The sequence below is a fragment of the Porites lutea genome, chromosome 7 (assembly GCF_958299795.1).
Source record: "Porites lutea chromosome 7, jaPorLute2.1, whole genome shotgun sequence".
NCBI lineage: Eukaryota > Metazoa > Cnidaria > Anthozoa > Scleractinia > Poritidae > Porites > Porites lutea.
In genome coordinates, this window is record NC_133207.1 from 26,994,318 (window position 1) to 27,013,194 (window position 18,877).

The 18,877-nt window shown below is 38.3% G+C and overlaps 2 protein-coding genes across 2 annotated transcripts; both read right to left on the bottom strand.

The window, feature by feature from the left end:
• Positions 1-8,277: 8,277 nt before the first annotated feature.
• Positions 8,278-9,060, bottom strand: LOC140944700 (substance-K receptor-like). Its single transcript, XM_073393818.1, has one exon. It carries the CDS (start codon positions 9,058-9,060, stop codon positions 8,278-8,280), a length of 783 nt encoding a protein of 260 aa, XP_073249919.1.
• A 6,058-nt stretch (positions 9,061-15,118) lies between these two features.
• Positions 15,119-16,093, bottom strand: LOC140944702 (RYamide receptor-like). The gene has a single exon (XM_073393819.1). The coding sequence runs from the start codon at positions 16,091-16,093 to the stop codon at positions 15,119-15,121; it is 975 nt and encodes a 324-aa protein (XP_073249920.1).
• Positions 16,094-18,877: the final 2,784 nt, after the last annotated feature.

Sequence of the window (18,877 nt, forward strand, 5' to 3'; positions counted from 1 at the left end):
GTAATAATTAACCTCTACAGATCCTGCACCACAATGTATAGGTAAGATTTCCATACAACCTCAAACATTTGTTATGTGTGTTAAATAATATAAGCTTGCTGCATCCATAATAAATGTAGGGGTTTGGATGCACAGGACCTTTTGATGTTGTGTTTGCCACTTATTGATCCAGCAAGTTTTGTCTACTTTAGTAAAAACTCATGGTGTTAGGTGTCGGCTGCTGAATGTAGTCTTTTCTTTTCTTCTCTACAGAAAGCACTCAAAAGTGTTAAGAATATAAACTACTGCAATAATTTCAAGCTGTGTATAGCTTCTTGTTTATAATTATGTCTTATTTCTTGTACCTCCCCTCCTCAGTGAAAGCCTAATTAACTCATTTTCTACACTGTATGGTATGCAGACCCCATATTAAGCAGACACCCTGTATTCAGCAGTCGAATAGCTCAAAATGTGGCAAAACGCGTCTTTCCACAATTTAAGAAAAACAAACCAGTATTTAGTGGATATCTCTAATAAACAGAAAGCAGCAAAGTTTGTGTGGATGTCCCCCTAATTCTAAAAATTATACAGGTTTTTTTTTAAAATTTATAACAACCTTGTATGCATCAAAATAGGTAGTAAAAAGAAGGATGAGTGAGTGCGCAAAGAGAAAAAAACTGAGTCCTTATAATATAGATATAATATAAAATACAACATGTAAAGGTTTCATAAAACTGGTACATCATTTTTATGTTGTGTGTCTTTTAGACTGTGAGCAGTCTCTCTTCAGCTTGAAAATCTGTAAGCGAGAGTATTTGAGCAGCGAAGTTGCGTGAGTTGCGAGGGCGCAAATTCGAATACGCTGCTCAAATACTCTCGCTTACACATTTTCAAGCAAAAGAGAGACTGCTTGCAGTCTATATGTCTTTCAGTGTCTGCAAACTTTTCTGTTGTTTTCTGACAGGTTGAATTGAAGGAACAATAATACCAGCAATCATGAATTCTCTTTTAAGATCTTTGCATGACCTTGCCACGGAATTGATACTGGTGAAAATAATGAACAAGTTTAACAAACAATGCAAGTTCTATATTTTGGGGCAAGGGAGCACTTACTTATTTATTTATTTATTATTTTTTATACTTCTGTTAAACTATGTGGCTGCCAATGCATTTGGGATTTGAAATTTGAGGAATACAGGGAAGAGTGTGACCAACTGAGTGACACACACATTATTGTGAAAGGTTTGAACCCAGGAGTCATTTCAAAAGTATGTTGAGTTTGATCGTCTGGGTGAACGTAGTCACTGTCAACAACAACAGTCCTATTCAGGTCTACGTTCACCCGGATGATCAAACTCAACCTACACATGCTATTGTACACACTACATTAATATTAATTTGTCTCCTTCTAGATGCTTTCCTCTACATTGCCTCTTTCAAGCCATGGTATGAATAGATGCAATTGATTCAGTCACAGACTATGTTTTATTGCTCCAGTCTCAATGTTTCTCTCAATGCAACCCTGGCATGCAGGTGCATAAATTGATTAACTCACCAATGAAAGAAACTTGACCTGATTAAGAGGTCAAGGTGTGACCAAAGGTTTTATTTTAATGTGATACTGCCATTTTTAACTTAAACCCTTACTCAATGAAGGTCATATTCTCAAATACTGATCACCTTAACTGATAATAACAGCCTCAATTTCCTGTGATGTCTTAGTGGTTGCATGAGGCCTGATCAATCATAATGTGCAGGCCAGCAACATGTGAATTTATTGGATTATTTAAAGGGAAAGATTGAGGTGTCATGGTGGATGCCTTAAAAGCCAAAGATCACACAAACTTGCTCTGCCTGCAGACTCGGCTTTAAGAGCGTCAGAAATGCAGCATTAATATCAATAAAGTCAATGTTTAAACATGTTGAAATGCAAAAAGGTGCTCACTTTACTATTGTCTGTATTATACTTCTGATTGGTTTAGGCGGCAAAATTCAAGAAAAATTTGCAAAGCAGCATGTATATGAATCCTTATAACAAAATCTTACGAGTCTGAATAAAACAGATATCCCAAGCATGTCTGGAACATAAAATTAATGTAAAGTTTTCTTCAGTTGGCTATAATGTTTGCAGCTCTAATGATTGGTTGAAACCTTTTAACACAAAGAAAATACCCCTTAAAATGGGTATGGATACATTTATTTTTGAAAACATTGTTTATTCTGAAAATATGGTTAGAAACTTTTCAAACATACTGAGCTATTCATCTGCTTTCTGTGTGGGAGGGGGTAAAAAAAATAAGACACAACTCAGTAAGAAGCTATAAACAGCTTGAACTTATTGAAGTAGTTTTTATTCTTAATACTTTTGAGTGCTTTCTATAACGAAAAAAGAAAAGACTACATTCAGCAGCTGACACCTAAAAACATGAGTGCTTACTAAAATAGAGAAAACTTGCTAGATCAATAAGTGGCAAACACAACAGACACAACATCAAAAGGTCCTGTGTATCCACGAATGCCTGAAGTTTGAATTATGCTGTGGTACGATTTGCATTCAAACCCCTACATTTATTATACATACAGCAAGCTTACATTATTTAACACACATAATGAATGCTTGGGGTTGTATGGAAATCTTACCTACACATTGTGGTGCAGGATCTGTAAAAGTTAATTATTACAGGTGTATGAGGAAAATATTAGGTTTGGTAAAACCACATAAAGTAAATAAACGCCACATGAGATTATTATACTGTCGTATTTATTTCAACATGAAAAAAACAAATAACCTTACACAGAAGCATTGCGACAGAGTTATACGCTTTGGGGTTATATGCTTCTGCCTCACACAAATAAAGTTTTACAAGCAAAAATCGTTTTCAGAATTCAGTGATCTTTGTGGTGTTTTAGCCTCTCGAGTAAAAAATGAGATAGCTCGGTGTTTTGCCAATCTTTTTTAGAGTAAGAGCCTTTCAGAATTCGCTAGGGTCCATTTTTTTGAAGGTAAGGAAGACTTCAAAGTATTCAAGAACGTTTTCCGATTAACTTTACTGAGCAGTATTTTTCGCTCGATGGAATGTTGACAATTACAAATTGAATAGAAGAGGTGGTTTCTGTGTAAAGTCAACATTTCCTTCAAAGGCGAATTTTCCCAAGAAATCAAATTCAACTTGTGACAAAAAAAAAATTTAAAGCAAATCTTTACGAAATTTCGAGATTTCAATGTCAAGAAAACTACAGAGAAAGGGCTCCTTACCTCGAGCAACCGGGCTACCATTGTCTGCACTTTTTAAAGAACAACACAAATTTGCTGCACAAGAACCCTTTTTCCTTAACTTGGCGAGTCGACAGATGAAAACAAAGCTCTTCTTTTCTTCACAGGCTAAGAAGCAGAATTTAAAGTTCTGTCTATTCCATATAACCCATTATTAGGTCACTGTTTGCGAAAGGATTTTTAACTGCGATTTGATTTGCAATGTTTGAAAATTCTGTAAAGATCAAACTTTTGCACATACCGATTTTCACATGAATTGATCCGTCAAAACCGTCAATCACATTGAACTTAAATGGTCTCCTTACTGATTTTTAATCTTGCTGAATAGTGGCTTTAGGAATATTAACCTCGCCGCGAATATTCCGCTTCTATTCACCTCGTGTTCAAGAATAATTGTTAATTGTCCAAAGTGAAGTACGGTACAAAATATCAGTCAAAGCAGGGAAAGGTGTTTTCCACATGATTCCTGGTCATGTCCTTGAGAAAAATACTGGAAACCTTTATTTTTTTTTCCTTCCTCTTTCAACAGAAAATACGTCCACACGGTCGCTTGTACGGTCATCTTTGTAGGACCCGCGCATTTTGTGTAAAACGCAATGCTACTTGTCCTCTTTCCAGCTGTTCCAACAAAAACGATGGTCCACGCGGTCGCTTTAACCGTATTTCTACCGTTTCTTGTAAAGGATCCGTTTGTGTAGAAGTTTTAACTATTTTCTATGGTAGGTTCTTCGTTGAAGAAGGACAATTTATCAAGTACACACCCTCCACATTGTCCCTCCACTTCAGCAGCCATTTTTTTCATTTATTGACCCCGCCTCGCTTTGGCGCGCTGAATCTTCCGGAAGTCAACCAGTTTACCGGAAACTGTTTCCGCGTGGTCCGCATAGTTCTAAAAATAACTTTTTTGGGATTAAGATATCCCAAAGGCGTGACTGGGAGTGTCCCTCTCTGTCCTATTATGGCTCTTGATGAAGAGCGGAGCGCTCGTTTCACCGCCCAACATTTATCCGCCCTGCTATGTATACAATAACAGCTTTCTTTTAAGCCGGCGCTAAAGTAATCATAAATCTGTTTCCTTTTCCGTTATTGTTTGTTCACGAAATTCAGAAAGCAATCAGACAGTTCAAGCCAGGGCGGATAAAGGTTTGGGGGGGGGGGGGGGGGGTTGAAACGAGCGCTCGCTCTTCATTCCCTGTGTGATGCGGAGTAGGACTGGTACGAGCGCTCTTTCCGCGCTTGCGGTACCAGGGGACTGTCGTACCAGGGCGGATAAAGGTGCAATTTGTTTATTAACTAATGTACAGAATTTTTCGATATTTCTGTAAATTGTTTTCAGAAGGATAAACAAACTTTAAGCAGACAGAAAGTTTACAGTTAGATGTTCTCCGACACATGTGCAGACCAACTTGAGGTCTTTAATTATTCCCAGTGTCCAGTCTTCAGCCACAATTTTTATAACTCGGACTCTCGTAAAACTGAGACAAATTTTTACCGCTTTTGCTGTTTTTTTGAGTAACCAGAAGATTAAGTTCTTAATAATAATTATTCCGGCAGTTTGTATATATTTTACATTATCCCTTTTAACGTCATATTTCTTTTATAATTTTTGGAGCGTTTTTTTTTTTCACAAGAGCGTTTTAACGAGTACACAGGGTACAGGCCTTATCTGTATTTAAACTTAACTATCTTTTCTAATTTCACTTAATGTCTGCAATTCTTATCTTCGAGGAAAAAAGATTCAGGTGCTTTCATTGTACTCTCAGAGGCTTCACATGCATCACATTCTCATTTCACTCGGTGTACTTCGTTTGTTCTCAATCAGACTTCAAAAGATGACAACAATATAGTGGGCCATTTTTCATTCACATGTATTTTCATAAATGTGGCATTTGTTATGTGCAATCGCTAACAGGCTTCATGCTCCTGTAAAAAAACCAGTATGAACCATTTTGTAATTAACTTGTGATTACAAGAGTGACACTTCCAGTGACATGTCACGTCTGTTCGAGGCCACATTTTCTTATGAAAACATGTCGGTTTTAATTCGAAAAAACTATTTCAAAAAATGGGGAGCGTTGGGGAGCGTTTATACCTTGGCGTAGAACACTCTTTGTAAAAACAATTAGGACTACTCTCTGTCGTCAATGAGTACTATGATAGAAAGCAACGGGTTCAAATTTCATGCTCGTAGAGGATAAATGTTTTAGATTGTAATGAGGAATGTTGATTTTTTTCTTCAAAGAAAAAGCCTAAATAAGTATAAATTTATGGAATTGTGAAAAACTTCCCCTCACTTTCTCAGAAAAGAACTATGTCTTCCGAAAAATTAAGCACATAAGAAGGGAAATTTCTCGAGCTTCGCCGCCATCTTGAAAAATTCTACATCCATAATGCATCGCAATCCCAGTGCGCACACCGCCTGAACTTGGATGGAAAAGCCGTTTTTATGCTAATGACGTTAAAGTCGTCTTAAGACGAAATGTTTCGCTCGCTCTACTATCCCTGAGGAAAAATGGGGGACTACTCGTAGTCTACTTGAAGGTATGAAGGTACACTTTTTAAGTTTGTACGGTGAATGGAAAAATGGAACGATCATGTGTCCGCCTCTGTTTCCGAGGGAGTTTACCAGTCCAATCGGCGACATGCACGGCGTACCTCCGCTCAGTGAAAACGCAATCAACACGATCATGGGAGATCACGTCGAAGAGAAAATCTATGATATTTTGCAGGAATTTGGAAAAAAAGAAAACGAGCCAATGTTTATCCTGAGCAAACTAAAGTTCACAGAATTCATCAGGTATTGTATGCCTCGTCATTCCAACCACACTATCGACACTGGTTTCCAAGTAGAAATTGACTTTGCGATTGTGCACTTGAGCATTGGTGTAATTCTGGTCGAAGTCAAAGCATCAGACAAATGCGAGAAATGGCAGAAGAGAAACGCTTCTAATCAACTATCGAAGGGGGAGAAAATAATCAAGGCCCTTTTAGACGAGGATAGCTGCATTCCAGTTTATGAGGTGGCCGCATTTACAAATGGAGGCGAATCGGTATTTTTCAAGGATGATTTCGTTGTCCTGAAGAAATCAGATGTGGGTTCTTGTGAAGTATTTTCGCTCTGGATGCACTCTCATTTCGATTCGAAAAAATGTGGCAGCCAAGAAAAGCAAGATGAACTGCGTCACTTGCTTTAAAAACTTGTAGGACAAAGGACCAAGGTCAGTTCATCACTTGAAACAGTAAAGTTCTCAGATAAAGTTCATCCTAGAAATGAGATCTCACATCGTTGTTACAAAATTTTCCGCCAGGCCTCTCTTAGTCAACGCTATGAATGTTCAGTAGCTAAAGATAAAGGAGAGAAGCCCTGTGGGCTTCGTAAGACAGCAGATGAACCAGCAGGACTTGCGGTAATGACAAAGGATATTGTATTCTTAAATTCTGAACAGCTTTGTATCTTTGAAGGCTCAAAGCACCAACTGATTTCTAGCCTGCGTGGCAGGCGTTTGAAAGGGAAGGGAAAAGGAGTTTTCGGAAAGGGAGTCTTTAGGCGGGAGAGAAACGCGAGGGGCGCGCGAGGAAGGAGGGAGGGAAACGCCTGCTAGGAAACCATTGTTTTTCCGTTTTTAACATCTACCAAGCGAATGTTAAAATCCTGATTGGTCAAGATCCAAATAGCGTGTTCCAATTGGTCACCTACATGTCATTCAGTAACTTGAGTGTTGCCATTCACAACTAAACATATGTCGTTAGTGAAGCGTGTTGAGATTTCTCCACGGGAATTCAAGGGATGGCGAATGGTAAAATCCGAGACTCGCCGAGACGCCGAGATCCTAGTTAGAAATCCGAACCCGAGACCCTTTGGTGAAAATTTTCGAGACTCAAAAAAGTAAAAACAAACCGTGAAAAAACGAGACTTCGAGACTTATCAAAAACGCTTCCGAGATTTCGAGATCCTGCCAAAATTTTCCGAGACCCACGTTTTTCGAGGTACCATTCGCCACCCCTAATTCATCGTTAGAAGGCATCAATTTCAGCTTCAAAGAAGAATAGAAAAAAGCAGTTAAAGAACTGTATGAAGGAAAAGACCGTCAGCAGATGAGATTTACTGACTTTTTCTGAAAAGTATCATCTACCAACGGCTTGTCAGTTTTACTCGCCAGAAGAACGAAAGGAAAAATCATGCAGCCTGTGTGCTTGTTATCTGCTGTTTGCCTGCGTTATCAACGGCAAGATAATTGAAGACGAAGCGATCTATAACTTGGCGAATTTTGGTCGAGGACTTCCTCTTGCCGGTTACAAAACCGCCAGGAACTTACTTTTAATAATAAATTGTTGCCTTCTTGCAGATCTTCGAAGTTCATCTCTTCTTTCCCCGCCACCAGCGTTCTTTTGTGTGCTCCGCTGAATCCAATTCGTCCTGATAGAAATTCAAAGAGTGCATGACGGCAAAGTGTTTTAATTTTTCTTAGACAAACATTGCATTGAAAGTCGCGAAGAGCCGCTACATTTCTTATTAAATAGTTTTCCAGCCCGATTCCTTCAGCAACAACTTGAATAGATTTATGTTGGATTTTATGTAACTCGGCACGCGTCGTTGCAACTTTCAAGGAAGATTCCTTCGATGGACGACCGCATTTGAACTTTTTTTTATAGTACCTTTACTTTAGATGTCTTTAGGAAAACAAAAGAAAAAGAGTGCGAGAAATACGACTAGGAATTAATTAATTGAGCAGTGGAGGCAAAATTTATTAATCCTCATTTTAAGTGCGCCGACGGCAGTCGTGGTGATTTTTTATTCACGAGTGTTCCACGTACCTCTAAATCTTACACAACATGTAACATATTCAATCAAAAGCACAATTTTGCGACTTACGCCTGTACAAAAGAACATTTCATGAGTCTTCTAAGACCTTTTCGATAATTACTTCTAAAAATACATTGATAGACATGATACATTTATTCAGGCCCGTGTTCCACGAACCTCTAAATCGAAAGATCATCAACAACAAGCACATTTTTGCGACCTACGCCTGTACAAAAGAACATTTTATGAGTCTTTTAAGAGCTTTTCGGTAATTACTGCTAAACATGAAACAGATAACAGGGTTGATAGCACAGTACGCGCCAGCCATATAAGCGGTGATTTCATAGTATATCCAGAAACTACACGAGAAATGCGTGAAAGTGTCCTGATACTGTGTAATTGAATAGTTGATAGAGTAAGGTAAACAGCAAAACACAAACACTGTTACGATAGCAATGGACATTTGAAGCACGTTTCCGTTTCTTCTGTCCCGCTGTTTCTGAGTGTTCGCCGATTGTTCACCTGGGTGTGCCTGTGTCTTGAGCTTGATAACAATGGTGGAGTAAAGAATGACTAGCAACAGCACAGGAATGTATATAAACAGAATGTGGTAAGCTAGTACGAAACTGGCAAAGGATGAGGACTCTCCGAATACTTTCTCCCATTTAAGAACACACCGGGTTCCCTCTGGGGATTCGACGAACTCGGGGGCGAACAAGGATGGCAAATTGACCGCTACGGCAACTATCCATGTAGCGAGAATGAAGAAAGGACACAGCTTGGATCTGATGAGTGGGGAACGGAGTGGAAATACCACGGCTCCAAATCGATCCACTGCTATCAGAATCAGATTCTGAATCGAAACGACAAAGGAAACGTTACCAAAGAAAGGGACAAGCTTACAAAAGGCCTGACCAAGCTGACCACTGATAGAAAACGAGTTAGTAAGTGACAGGCGCCAAGGTATCCAGAATATTGGCAACAGCAAATCAGATGAAGCCATGTTTGCGATGAAAAAATTTATCGGTTTTCTTAAGTTCGGCGTTTTATAAACGATCATAACAATGAGAGAATTTGCGACCAATGAGACGATAAAGATCAGACAAAGAGTAACGGTTCCTCCGATTTTCGACGCAGTGGAATTTAACTGATCGAAGCAGCTCCAAGATCCGCTGGATCCGTTCGCCGTTGAGTTCATTCTGAGTTTTGCCACGTATCTACAGCGTCGTTCACATGCAGTCAAGTAACTTTGAATTACTGCTCTGTATATTGCGTATGCTGTTTGAGTGGCAGAACTTTTATTGACAATTGCAAGCCCCCTGCGAAGCCACAGCACAGCTGTCCTCTGAGGCCTTCAATAAGTGAGTTTGTTAATGTCCCGGCATTATCCGCCAAACCGACCTTTTGACAGAATTGAAACAGTGGGGTATTAAAATGTTATAAACCATCCACAACACTTCATTTAGGTCATGTGGTTGTATTAAGAAATCGATTGAGAAGATGACTAAACAAGTGTGTTTTAACACATTAAAAAATGATATCTTTGGTAGTACCATCATCAACTACACAAGTTTGACAGTTAACCACAGGAAGCAGAGGCGAAGCTGCCTTCAGGCCATTAAGCCCAGGCTTAACAGGTGAATATGAGGAAAAAATAAGTGCATATAATATCACGTGTGTATAAAACATGAAGTTTTTATAACATTTACTTCTCGATCAACCTATTAATAGGAAAACCAAAAGTCTGCTGTCGGCAAAGAGAAACTGGCACGTTCTTCTGACAAGGGCTTGTTACTCCTTTGACTGCTCAGTTTTAATTGTTACAAAATTCAGTACTTGTTGGCTACAGTTGTCTTTTTCGATAATGTTGTGGCTCGTCATTTTTATATAATGACCAGAAAACCCACCCTCTTTAATACCGTAAATGATCTCATAGACGCCCAGGGCGTTTACTAATTTTAGGGTTCCAACAGGGGGCGTTTAACGGCAGGAATCATTTAAAAGAGAAAGGAGTTCATTGTCATTTATGTAACAACCTAATTTTCAAAACTAATATTCTTTCGGCGAAAATGCAAAGAGAATTTATGAATAGCGAATATCCTGTCTATCAATTGCTACCACCTAGCTAGGCCGTCTAGAGATCCTTATCCGCGCTGGTTCAAATCTCAACTTCTATGTCAGAATCCTAATTCAGGGTCAATGTAATGTCATCTCTAATCAATTCGAACTTTTAAATGGAACTTTAAAACACTGAACAAGATGCAACGCTCAAAGTCTTGTTAATCAAGCGGGAAACTGAATAATTTGAATGATTTTACTCTTTTCTGCTAATTTCTAATAATTTTTTAAATAATTTTCATGGGTGCGTCCACTAGACAAAGGATGTTTATTAGCGAGGGCGTCTAATGCAAACATAATATCATAGAGCGGCGCTTATTAAATGAGCCAAGAGGCGTTTGTTTGAAAGGGGGCGTCAATTAGTCATTAGATTAATTTATGGTAACTCATCAATGCCTAAGGAAGTCTTTTGTAATTTGCTAGGAGATACTCATTAGCATTGAACCTTCAAACTAATTACACTGTCTGAAAGAAATTCTTTCTTTGTTGCTCCTTTAAGCCCTTTAAAAGCTTGTGTTGTCGAGTCGAAATAACACAAGGGGAGCAATGAGAGAGAACAAAGTATTGGCTCCTAAACAAAATTTAAACAATAATAAGGCGGGAGAAAGGTACTAAAATTACAGTTTGCATAAATTATATAACTACGGACAGATCGGGTCAATTTCCTTTCATATGGAACGGTGCAGACTATTTACTCCTGAACCCTTTGAGCTTCCATATTTTAATGAAGTGATTATTAAGGATAGATCTTTCCACAGAAGGCAATACTTGCCAGACAATAAAGGTTACAATAGTAGATGTTTACCTTAATCTTAACATATATAGTCTTAAAAATAACTAGGAGATATTCCATACCATCATTATTATTATTATTATTTTTTTTTTATCTTTGTTTCATTGAAAAATCATCACCTGCTTAAATTCGATCGACGACAAGGAAAAACTAACACACTAGCTGGGATAGATAAGTAATTTCCTTAAAATTCAGATCACGACGAAAGGTATTTTAAGATCCTTTCGATTATCGATCGAGGAAGCGTTAAGAAGAGCTGTTAGTGTATTTTAATGTGTTCAAAACGCCCGTTTCAAAACGTTTGTTCAGGGAATTTGTGTCAAACAAATGGTAAAAATACAACGTCAAGGAGTAGAGTAACTAAGCATCTATTAATGTGGCTCTTAGCGTTTTTAGCCCCGGCCACGAGGAAATTTTTGTGCTGCCGAGGAATAGTGATCACGTTCTTGCGATCCAGAACGCGGGAAAGTTTTTCATCTATGAACACTATGATTTGTTACCACTTGTAGTTCTGTCTTTTCTCTGTAAACTGTTTGAAGCAGCTCTAAAACTGTTGAAAATATAGTTGAAAATACGTGCTTAACGCTAATTTTACTAATGTTTTCTTTGACAATACGATCACAAAGTGCACAATTTGGCAGTGAAACTCGAGCGCAGCTGCCTTCAAGTAATTAAGCCCAGGCTTAGCAGATAAATATGAGGTCAAAAAGTGTATATTCATCAAGTGTGCATAAAACATGCAGTTTTTATGACATTTGCTTTTCGATCGAGCAAAAAATGGGAAATTATGAAAGCAAGAGTCTAGACTAAACTATAATGGGTTCTTCTTCAACAAAAACACAAGACTTGTTACTTTTTTTACCGCCTTTGATTTTTTTACGAACTTCTGCACTTGTTGGCTCCAATAATATTGGTCGATAAGGTTGTGGTACTTCGCAAGAAAACGATTATTTTATATTTTAAATATCACCTTGAAGGGGGTTAAGGTTGGGTTGTCCAGTCAGTATAAAATAAGGAGAGTCAAGAGAGGGAAGAAAGTATTGGCTTCTAAACAGAATTTAAACATTGCCAGAGTGAGGAGGGTACTAAAATAACAGTTTGAAAATCATGTCAGATCAATTAGTCGATCCACCGAACCGAGGTGTTGAGCTTTTTTATTGGCTAAACTTTGCAATAAATTATTTATGAATGTGTGATTACAAATTAAAAATGCAATACGTGCTGAACAGCAGAAGTTACAACAATAGACAGACAGTTAAGAGTTACAAGGAGATATTTCATACCATTATCATTATTCGAATATTTATCGTTAACATTTCCCTTAAATTTTCAGTTAATAAATTTTCCCTCGCATGAACGAATACTTTTGTACTTCTCCTGCCCACGTCCCTATAACTTTTCTAACGGTCCGCGGCCGAGTTTTATCCCAAACTCTTACAATACGTCGTCTATGCTGTCATTTCTCGCACTCATATATTAAAACCTGCTCAGAGTGCTGGAGTACACTGATAGTCGTGATATATGATATATTTGCGAGCCAAACCGAGCACATTTTTGCGATCTGCGTACGGCCGTACAAAAGAACAATTTATGAGTCTTTTAAGAGCTTTTTGGTAATCAATTACTGCTAAAAATGAAAAAGAAAATCGGGTTGATAGCACGGTACGCGTTAGACATAAACATGGTGACATCAGCCAAAAACTGCATGAGAAATGCATAGACCTGTCATGTAGCTACGGTGAGAAAACGATTCTGGGAAGAGATAATCGAAAATACGTGCTTAACACCATTTTTAAACAGGTGTGTGAAATGTTATCGTTAGCAATACGATCATAAAGTACACAATTTGGCAGGTAAACACAGGAAGCACGGTAGAAGCTACCTGCCGTTAAGCAATTAACAGGCTTAACAGGAAAATATGGGGCAACAATAAATGCCTGCTATCATGTGTGCATGAAGCAGCCAGTTTTTCTGTCATTTACTTCTCGATTAAATTAAAAAACGGGAAATACTAAAAGCAGGATCGGAGTCTGCTGTCGGCAAAGGGAAACTAGCAGGTTCTTACTCAACAAATAGACGAGGTTTGCTCCTTCTTTGACTGCTTTTAATTGTTGCGAATTATCGGTTACAATTTTATCGCTCGATAACGCTGTGGCACTCATTTTTATAGCCGAGGGCTTATACTCGGAAATTGCCTCAAATTCAACCTCGTCCCCAGGGCGCTTTTCCCTGGCTCTAAAGCCAGGGAAAAGCGCCCTGGGGACGAGGTTTCCTCAAATTCAAAATAAAACAAAGAAAAAGCTGTACAGTTACACATAAAATGCTAATGTTAAACAACTAAAAATAATGATCAACGTTCAAGCAAATGGGATAATTTGGTAACTGAAAAAAAATTAAAAGATGAAAAAAAATGATAATTAATTAAAAAGAATATACGGAATACGAATAACAGAAGGAGAAAAAATAATTAACGGTCATCCTTCCTGTTTCATCCCTACCCCTGTTTATTTGAATATAGTCGATCAGTAAGATCAGTTTTACGGAAATTCCTACCGAAAATTTGGGGCTGCCTTTTGGGGCAGACCTTTTATTTCAACTGGTACGAACCAAATGGGAAGTTGCTATCATTGACCAATTTCTTGGTTCCAGACTCACGCCTTCTCACACTTAGATTCAAACTGTAACTGAAGTGACAATTTCGCGGTAACCTGGTAAAACGGTTTGAAACTTCGCCAAGTGAGTTTACTGAATAAATGTTCTAAAATTTGCGTCATTTTAAATTTGGACTCGTTGGAATGCTTTTAGGGACCATTAACGTACTGCCCGGCGTCATATAAAGGCTTTTAATCGGCCTTTGAATGAGTTTTGTTGTTTTAAATTGCCAAGTAGTAGAACGAGTTGATATTTTTGCTAACCCGGTTTTCAAAAATCCAGGTATAAATTGCACAGAAATCACAAAGGAGCATCTTTAAATTCGTTAAAGATCAGTGTGTCTCTCACGATTCTCTCATAAATGCATGTTCTTTATCGGCGAGTTGATCTGCTAAATAAAAAGCACTTTTCTAGGTATAATCATCCTCATATTCTTTGCATGTGCTCTAAGGCATTGTAGAGTGATGACAGGCTATTATGTCATCGGGAGAAATGGCCATTGTTTCCGGGACATTTACTTACAGTAGGGGAAAGCTTTTAGGTCTGTCATATCGCTTATTGTTATTCTAAAATGCTGAACAGGAGTCTTTTTCATTGGTTACCATCATATGAACGTGCGGCAGTACTCTTCATCTTGGAGTAGGCGGATTAAACTAAAAATAGCCCAGTCTCTCTATTGTGTTCCCTTTTGTGAGGCCTGATCACAACTTTACGCATTTTAATTACTCCTTACAGATAACTGATTTAAAGATAAGTCGAAAATTTTAGTTTAATTTCGTTTCCTCGCATTAGAGTTTTGACGGAGCTCTAACCGATCACTCTATGAGTAAGACGGCGGTAGAGAAAAAGTGGAGTAAAAAAAGAAGTCAGTTTGCCTTTTAATTTTCCACACATTGTTATGTGGACACTAGGTTTTACTTTTGCGGGAGGTCAGATCCTTCTGTAACTTTGATATTTTTATGCATGCTAGGTTTTGCATAGTACACACTAAAATCCCGAGGGTGGCACTACTGCCTTGCTCGGGGTGCACGTTCCCTCCGTTTTTCCACCTGTTGGATTTTTGGGGTTTTCGTGCCCGGCTTTGGTGCATTTAATTTTACTTAACGGTAAAGGACATTTGTAAGCATATTGAAATTTAATAAACGGGACCGTGGCTTGGCTGGCCAACGCGCCCATATATTATCAGTTTGTGCGCCCGGTTGAGCAGTGGAGGCAAAATTTATTAATCCTCAATTTAAGTGCGCCGACGGCAGTCGTGGTGATTTTTTATTCACGAGTGTTCCACGTACCTCTAAATCTTACACAACATGTAACATATTCAATCAAAAGCACAATTTTGCGACTTACGCCTGTACAAAAGAACATTTCATGAGTCTTCTAAGACCTTTTCGATAATTACTTCTAAAAATACATTGATAGACATGATACATTTATTCAGGCCCGTGTTCCACGAACCTCTAAATCGAAACATCATCAACAAAAAGCACATTTTTGCGACCTACGCCTGTACAAAAGAACATTTTATGAGTCTTTTAAGAGCTTTTCGGTAATTACTGCTAAACATGAAACAGATAACAGGGTTGATAGCACAGTACGCGCCAGACATATAAGCGGTGACTTCATAGTATATCCAGAAACTACACGAGAAATGCGTGAAAGTGTCCTGATACTGTGTAATTGAATAGTTGATAGAGTAAGGTAAACAGAAAAACACAAACACTGTTATGATAGCAATGGACATTTGAAGCACGTTTCTGTTTCTTCTGTCCCGCTGTTTCTGAGTGTTCGCCGATTGTTCACCTGGGTGTGCCTGTGTCTTGAGCTTGATAACAATGATGGAGTAAAGAATGACTAGCAACAGCACAGGTATGTATATAAACAGAATGTAGTAAGGTAGTCCGAAACTGGCAAAGGATGAGGACTCTCCGAATACTTTCTCCCATTCAAGAACACACCGGGTTCCCTCTGGGGATTCGACGAGCTCGGAGGCGAACAAGCTGGGCAAATTGACCGCTACGGCAACTATCCACGTAGCGAGAATGAAGAAAGGACACAGCTTGGATCTGATGAGTGGGGAACGGAGTGGAAATACCACGGCTCCAAATCGATCCACTGCTATCAGAATCAGATTCTGAATCGAAACGACAAAGGAAGCTTGAACAAGGAAAGGGACAAGCTTACACAAGGCCTGACTAAGCTGACCACCGGTAAGAAACGAGTTGATGTACAGATTCCAAGGTATCCAGAATATTGGCAACAGCAAATCAGATGAAGCCATGTTTGCGATGAAATAATTTATCGGTTTTCTTAAGTTCGGCGTTTTATAAACGATCATAACAATGAGAGAATTTGCGACCAATGAGACGATAAAGATCAGACAAAGAGTAACGGTTCCTCCGATTTTCGACGCAGTGGAATTTAACTGATCGAAGCAGCTCCAAGATCCGCTGGATTCGTTCGCCGTTGAGTTCATGCTGAGTTTTGCGACGTATCTACAGCGTCGTACACATGCAGTCAAGTAACTTTGAATTACTGCTCTGTATATTGCGTATGCTGTTTGAGTGGCAGAACTTTTATTGAGAATTGCAAGCCCCCTGCGAAGCTACAGCACAGCTGTCCTCTGAGGCCTTCAATAAGTGGGTTTGTTAATGTTCCGGCATTATCCGCCAAACCGACCTTTTGACAGAATTGAAACAGCAGGGTATTAAAATGTTATAAACCATCCACAACACTTCATTTAGGTCATGTGGTTGTATTAAGAAATCGATTGAGAAGATGACTAAACAAGTGTGTTTTAACACATTAAAAAATGATATCTTTGGTAGTACCATCATCAACAACACAAGTTTGACAGTTAACCACAGGAAGCAGAGGCGAAGTTGCCTTCAGCTAGGCCATTAAGCCCAGGCTTAACAGGTGAATATGAGGAACAAATAAGTGCATATTATCACGTGTGCATAAAACATGAAGTTTTTATAACATTTACTTCTCGATCAACCTATTAACAGGAAAACCAAAAGTCTGCTGTCGGCAAAGAGAAACTGGCACGTTCTTCTGACAAGGGCTTGTTTGACTGCTCAGTTTTAATTGTTACAAAATTCAGTACTTGTTAGCTACAGTTGTCTTTTTCGATAATGTTGTAGCTCGTCATTTTTATATAATGACCAGAAAACCCACCCTCTTTAATACCGTAAATGATCTCATAGACGCCCAGGGCGTTTACTAATTTTAGGGTTCCAACAGGGGGCGTTTAATGGCAGGAATCATTTAAAAGAGAAAGGAGTTCATTGTCAATTATGTAACAACCTAATTTTCAAAACTAATATTCTTTCGGCGAAAATGCAAAGAGAATTTATGAATAGCGAATATCCTGTCTATCAATTGCTACCGCCTACCTAGGCCGTCTAGAGATCCTTATCCGCGCTGATTCAAATCTCAACTTCTATGTCAGAATCCTAGTTCAGGGTCAATGTAATGTCATCTCTAATCAATTCGAACTTTTAAATGGAACTTTAAAACACTGAACAAGATGCAACGCTCAAAGTCTTGTTAATCAAGCGGGAAACTGAATAATTTGAATGATTTTACTCTTTTCTGCTAATTTCTAATAATTTTTTAAATAATTTTCATGGGTGCGTCCACTAGACAAAGGATGTTTATTAGCGAGGGCGTCTAATGCAAACATAATATCATAGAGTGGCGCTTATTAAATGAGCCAAGAGGCGTTTGTTTGAAAGGGGGCGTCAATTAGTCATTAGATTAATTTATGGTAACTCATCAATGCCTAAGGAAGTCTTTTGTAATTTGCTAGGAGATACTCATTAGCATTGAACCTTCAAACTAATTACACTGTCTGAAAGAAATTCTTTCTTTGTTGCTCCTTTAAGCCCTTTAAAAGCTTGTGTTGTCGAGTCGAAATAACACAAGGGGAGCAATGAGAGAGAACAAAGTATTGGCTCCTAAACAAAATTTAAACAATAATAAGGCGGGAGAAAGGTACTAAAATTACAGTTTGCATAAATTATATAACTACGGACAGATCGGGTCAATTTCCTTTCATATGGAACGGTGCAGACTATTTACTCCTGAACCCTTTGAGCTTCCATATTTTAATGAAGTGATTATTAAGGATAGATCTTTCCACAGAAGGCAATACTTGCCAGACAATAAAGGTTACAATAGTAGATGTTTACCTTAATCTTAACATATATAGTCTTAAAAATAACTAGGAGATATTCCATACCATCATTATTATTATTATTATTTTTTTTTTATCTTTGTTTCATTGAAAAATCATCACCTGCTTAAATTCGATCGACGACAAGGAAAAACTAACACACTAGCTGGGATAGATAAGTAATTTCCTTAAAATTCAGATCACGACGAAAGGTATTTTAAGATCCTTTCGATTATCGATCGAGGAAGCGTTAAGAAGAGCTGTTAGTGTATTTTAATGTGTTCAAAACGCCCGTTTCAAAACGTTTGTTCAGGGAATTTGTGTCAAACAAATGGTAAAAATACAACGTCAAGGAGTAGAGTAACTAAGCATCTATTAATGTGGCTCTTAGCGTTTTTAGCCCCGGCCACGAGGAAATTTTTGTGCTGCCGAGGAATAATGATCACGTTCTTGCGATCCAGAACGCGGGAAAGTTTTTCATCTATGAACACTATGATTTGTTACCACTTGTAGTTCTGTCTTTTCTCTGTAAACTGTTTGAAGCAGCTCTAAAACTGTTGAAAATATAGTTGAAAATACGTGCTTAACGCTAATTTTACTAATGTTTTCTTTGACGATACGATCATAAAGTGCACAATTTGGTAGTGAAACTCGAGCGCAGCTGCCTTCAAGCAATTAAGCCCAGGCTTAGCAGATAAATATGAGGTCAAAAAGTGCATATTCATCAAGTGTGCATAAAACATGCAGTTTTTATGACATTTGCTTTTCGATCGAGCAAAAAATGGGAAATTATGAAACCAAGAGTCTAGACTAAACTATAATGGGTTCTTCTTCAACAAAAACACAAGACTTGTTACTTTTTTTACCGCCTTTGATTTTTTTACGAACTTCTGCACTTGTTGGCTCCAATAATATTGGTCGATAAGGTTGTGGTACTTCGCAAGAAAACGATTATTTTATATTTTAAATATCACCTTGAAGGGGGTTAAGGTTGGGTTGTCCAGTCAGTATAAAATAAGGAGAGTCAAGAGAGGGAAGAAAGTATTGGCTTCTAAACAGAATTTAAACATTGCCAGAGTG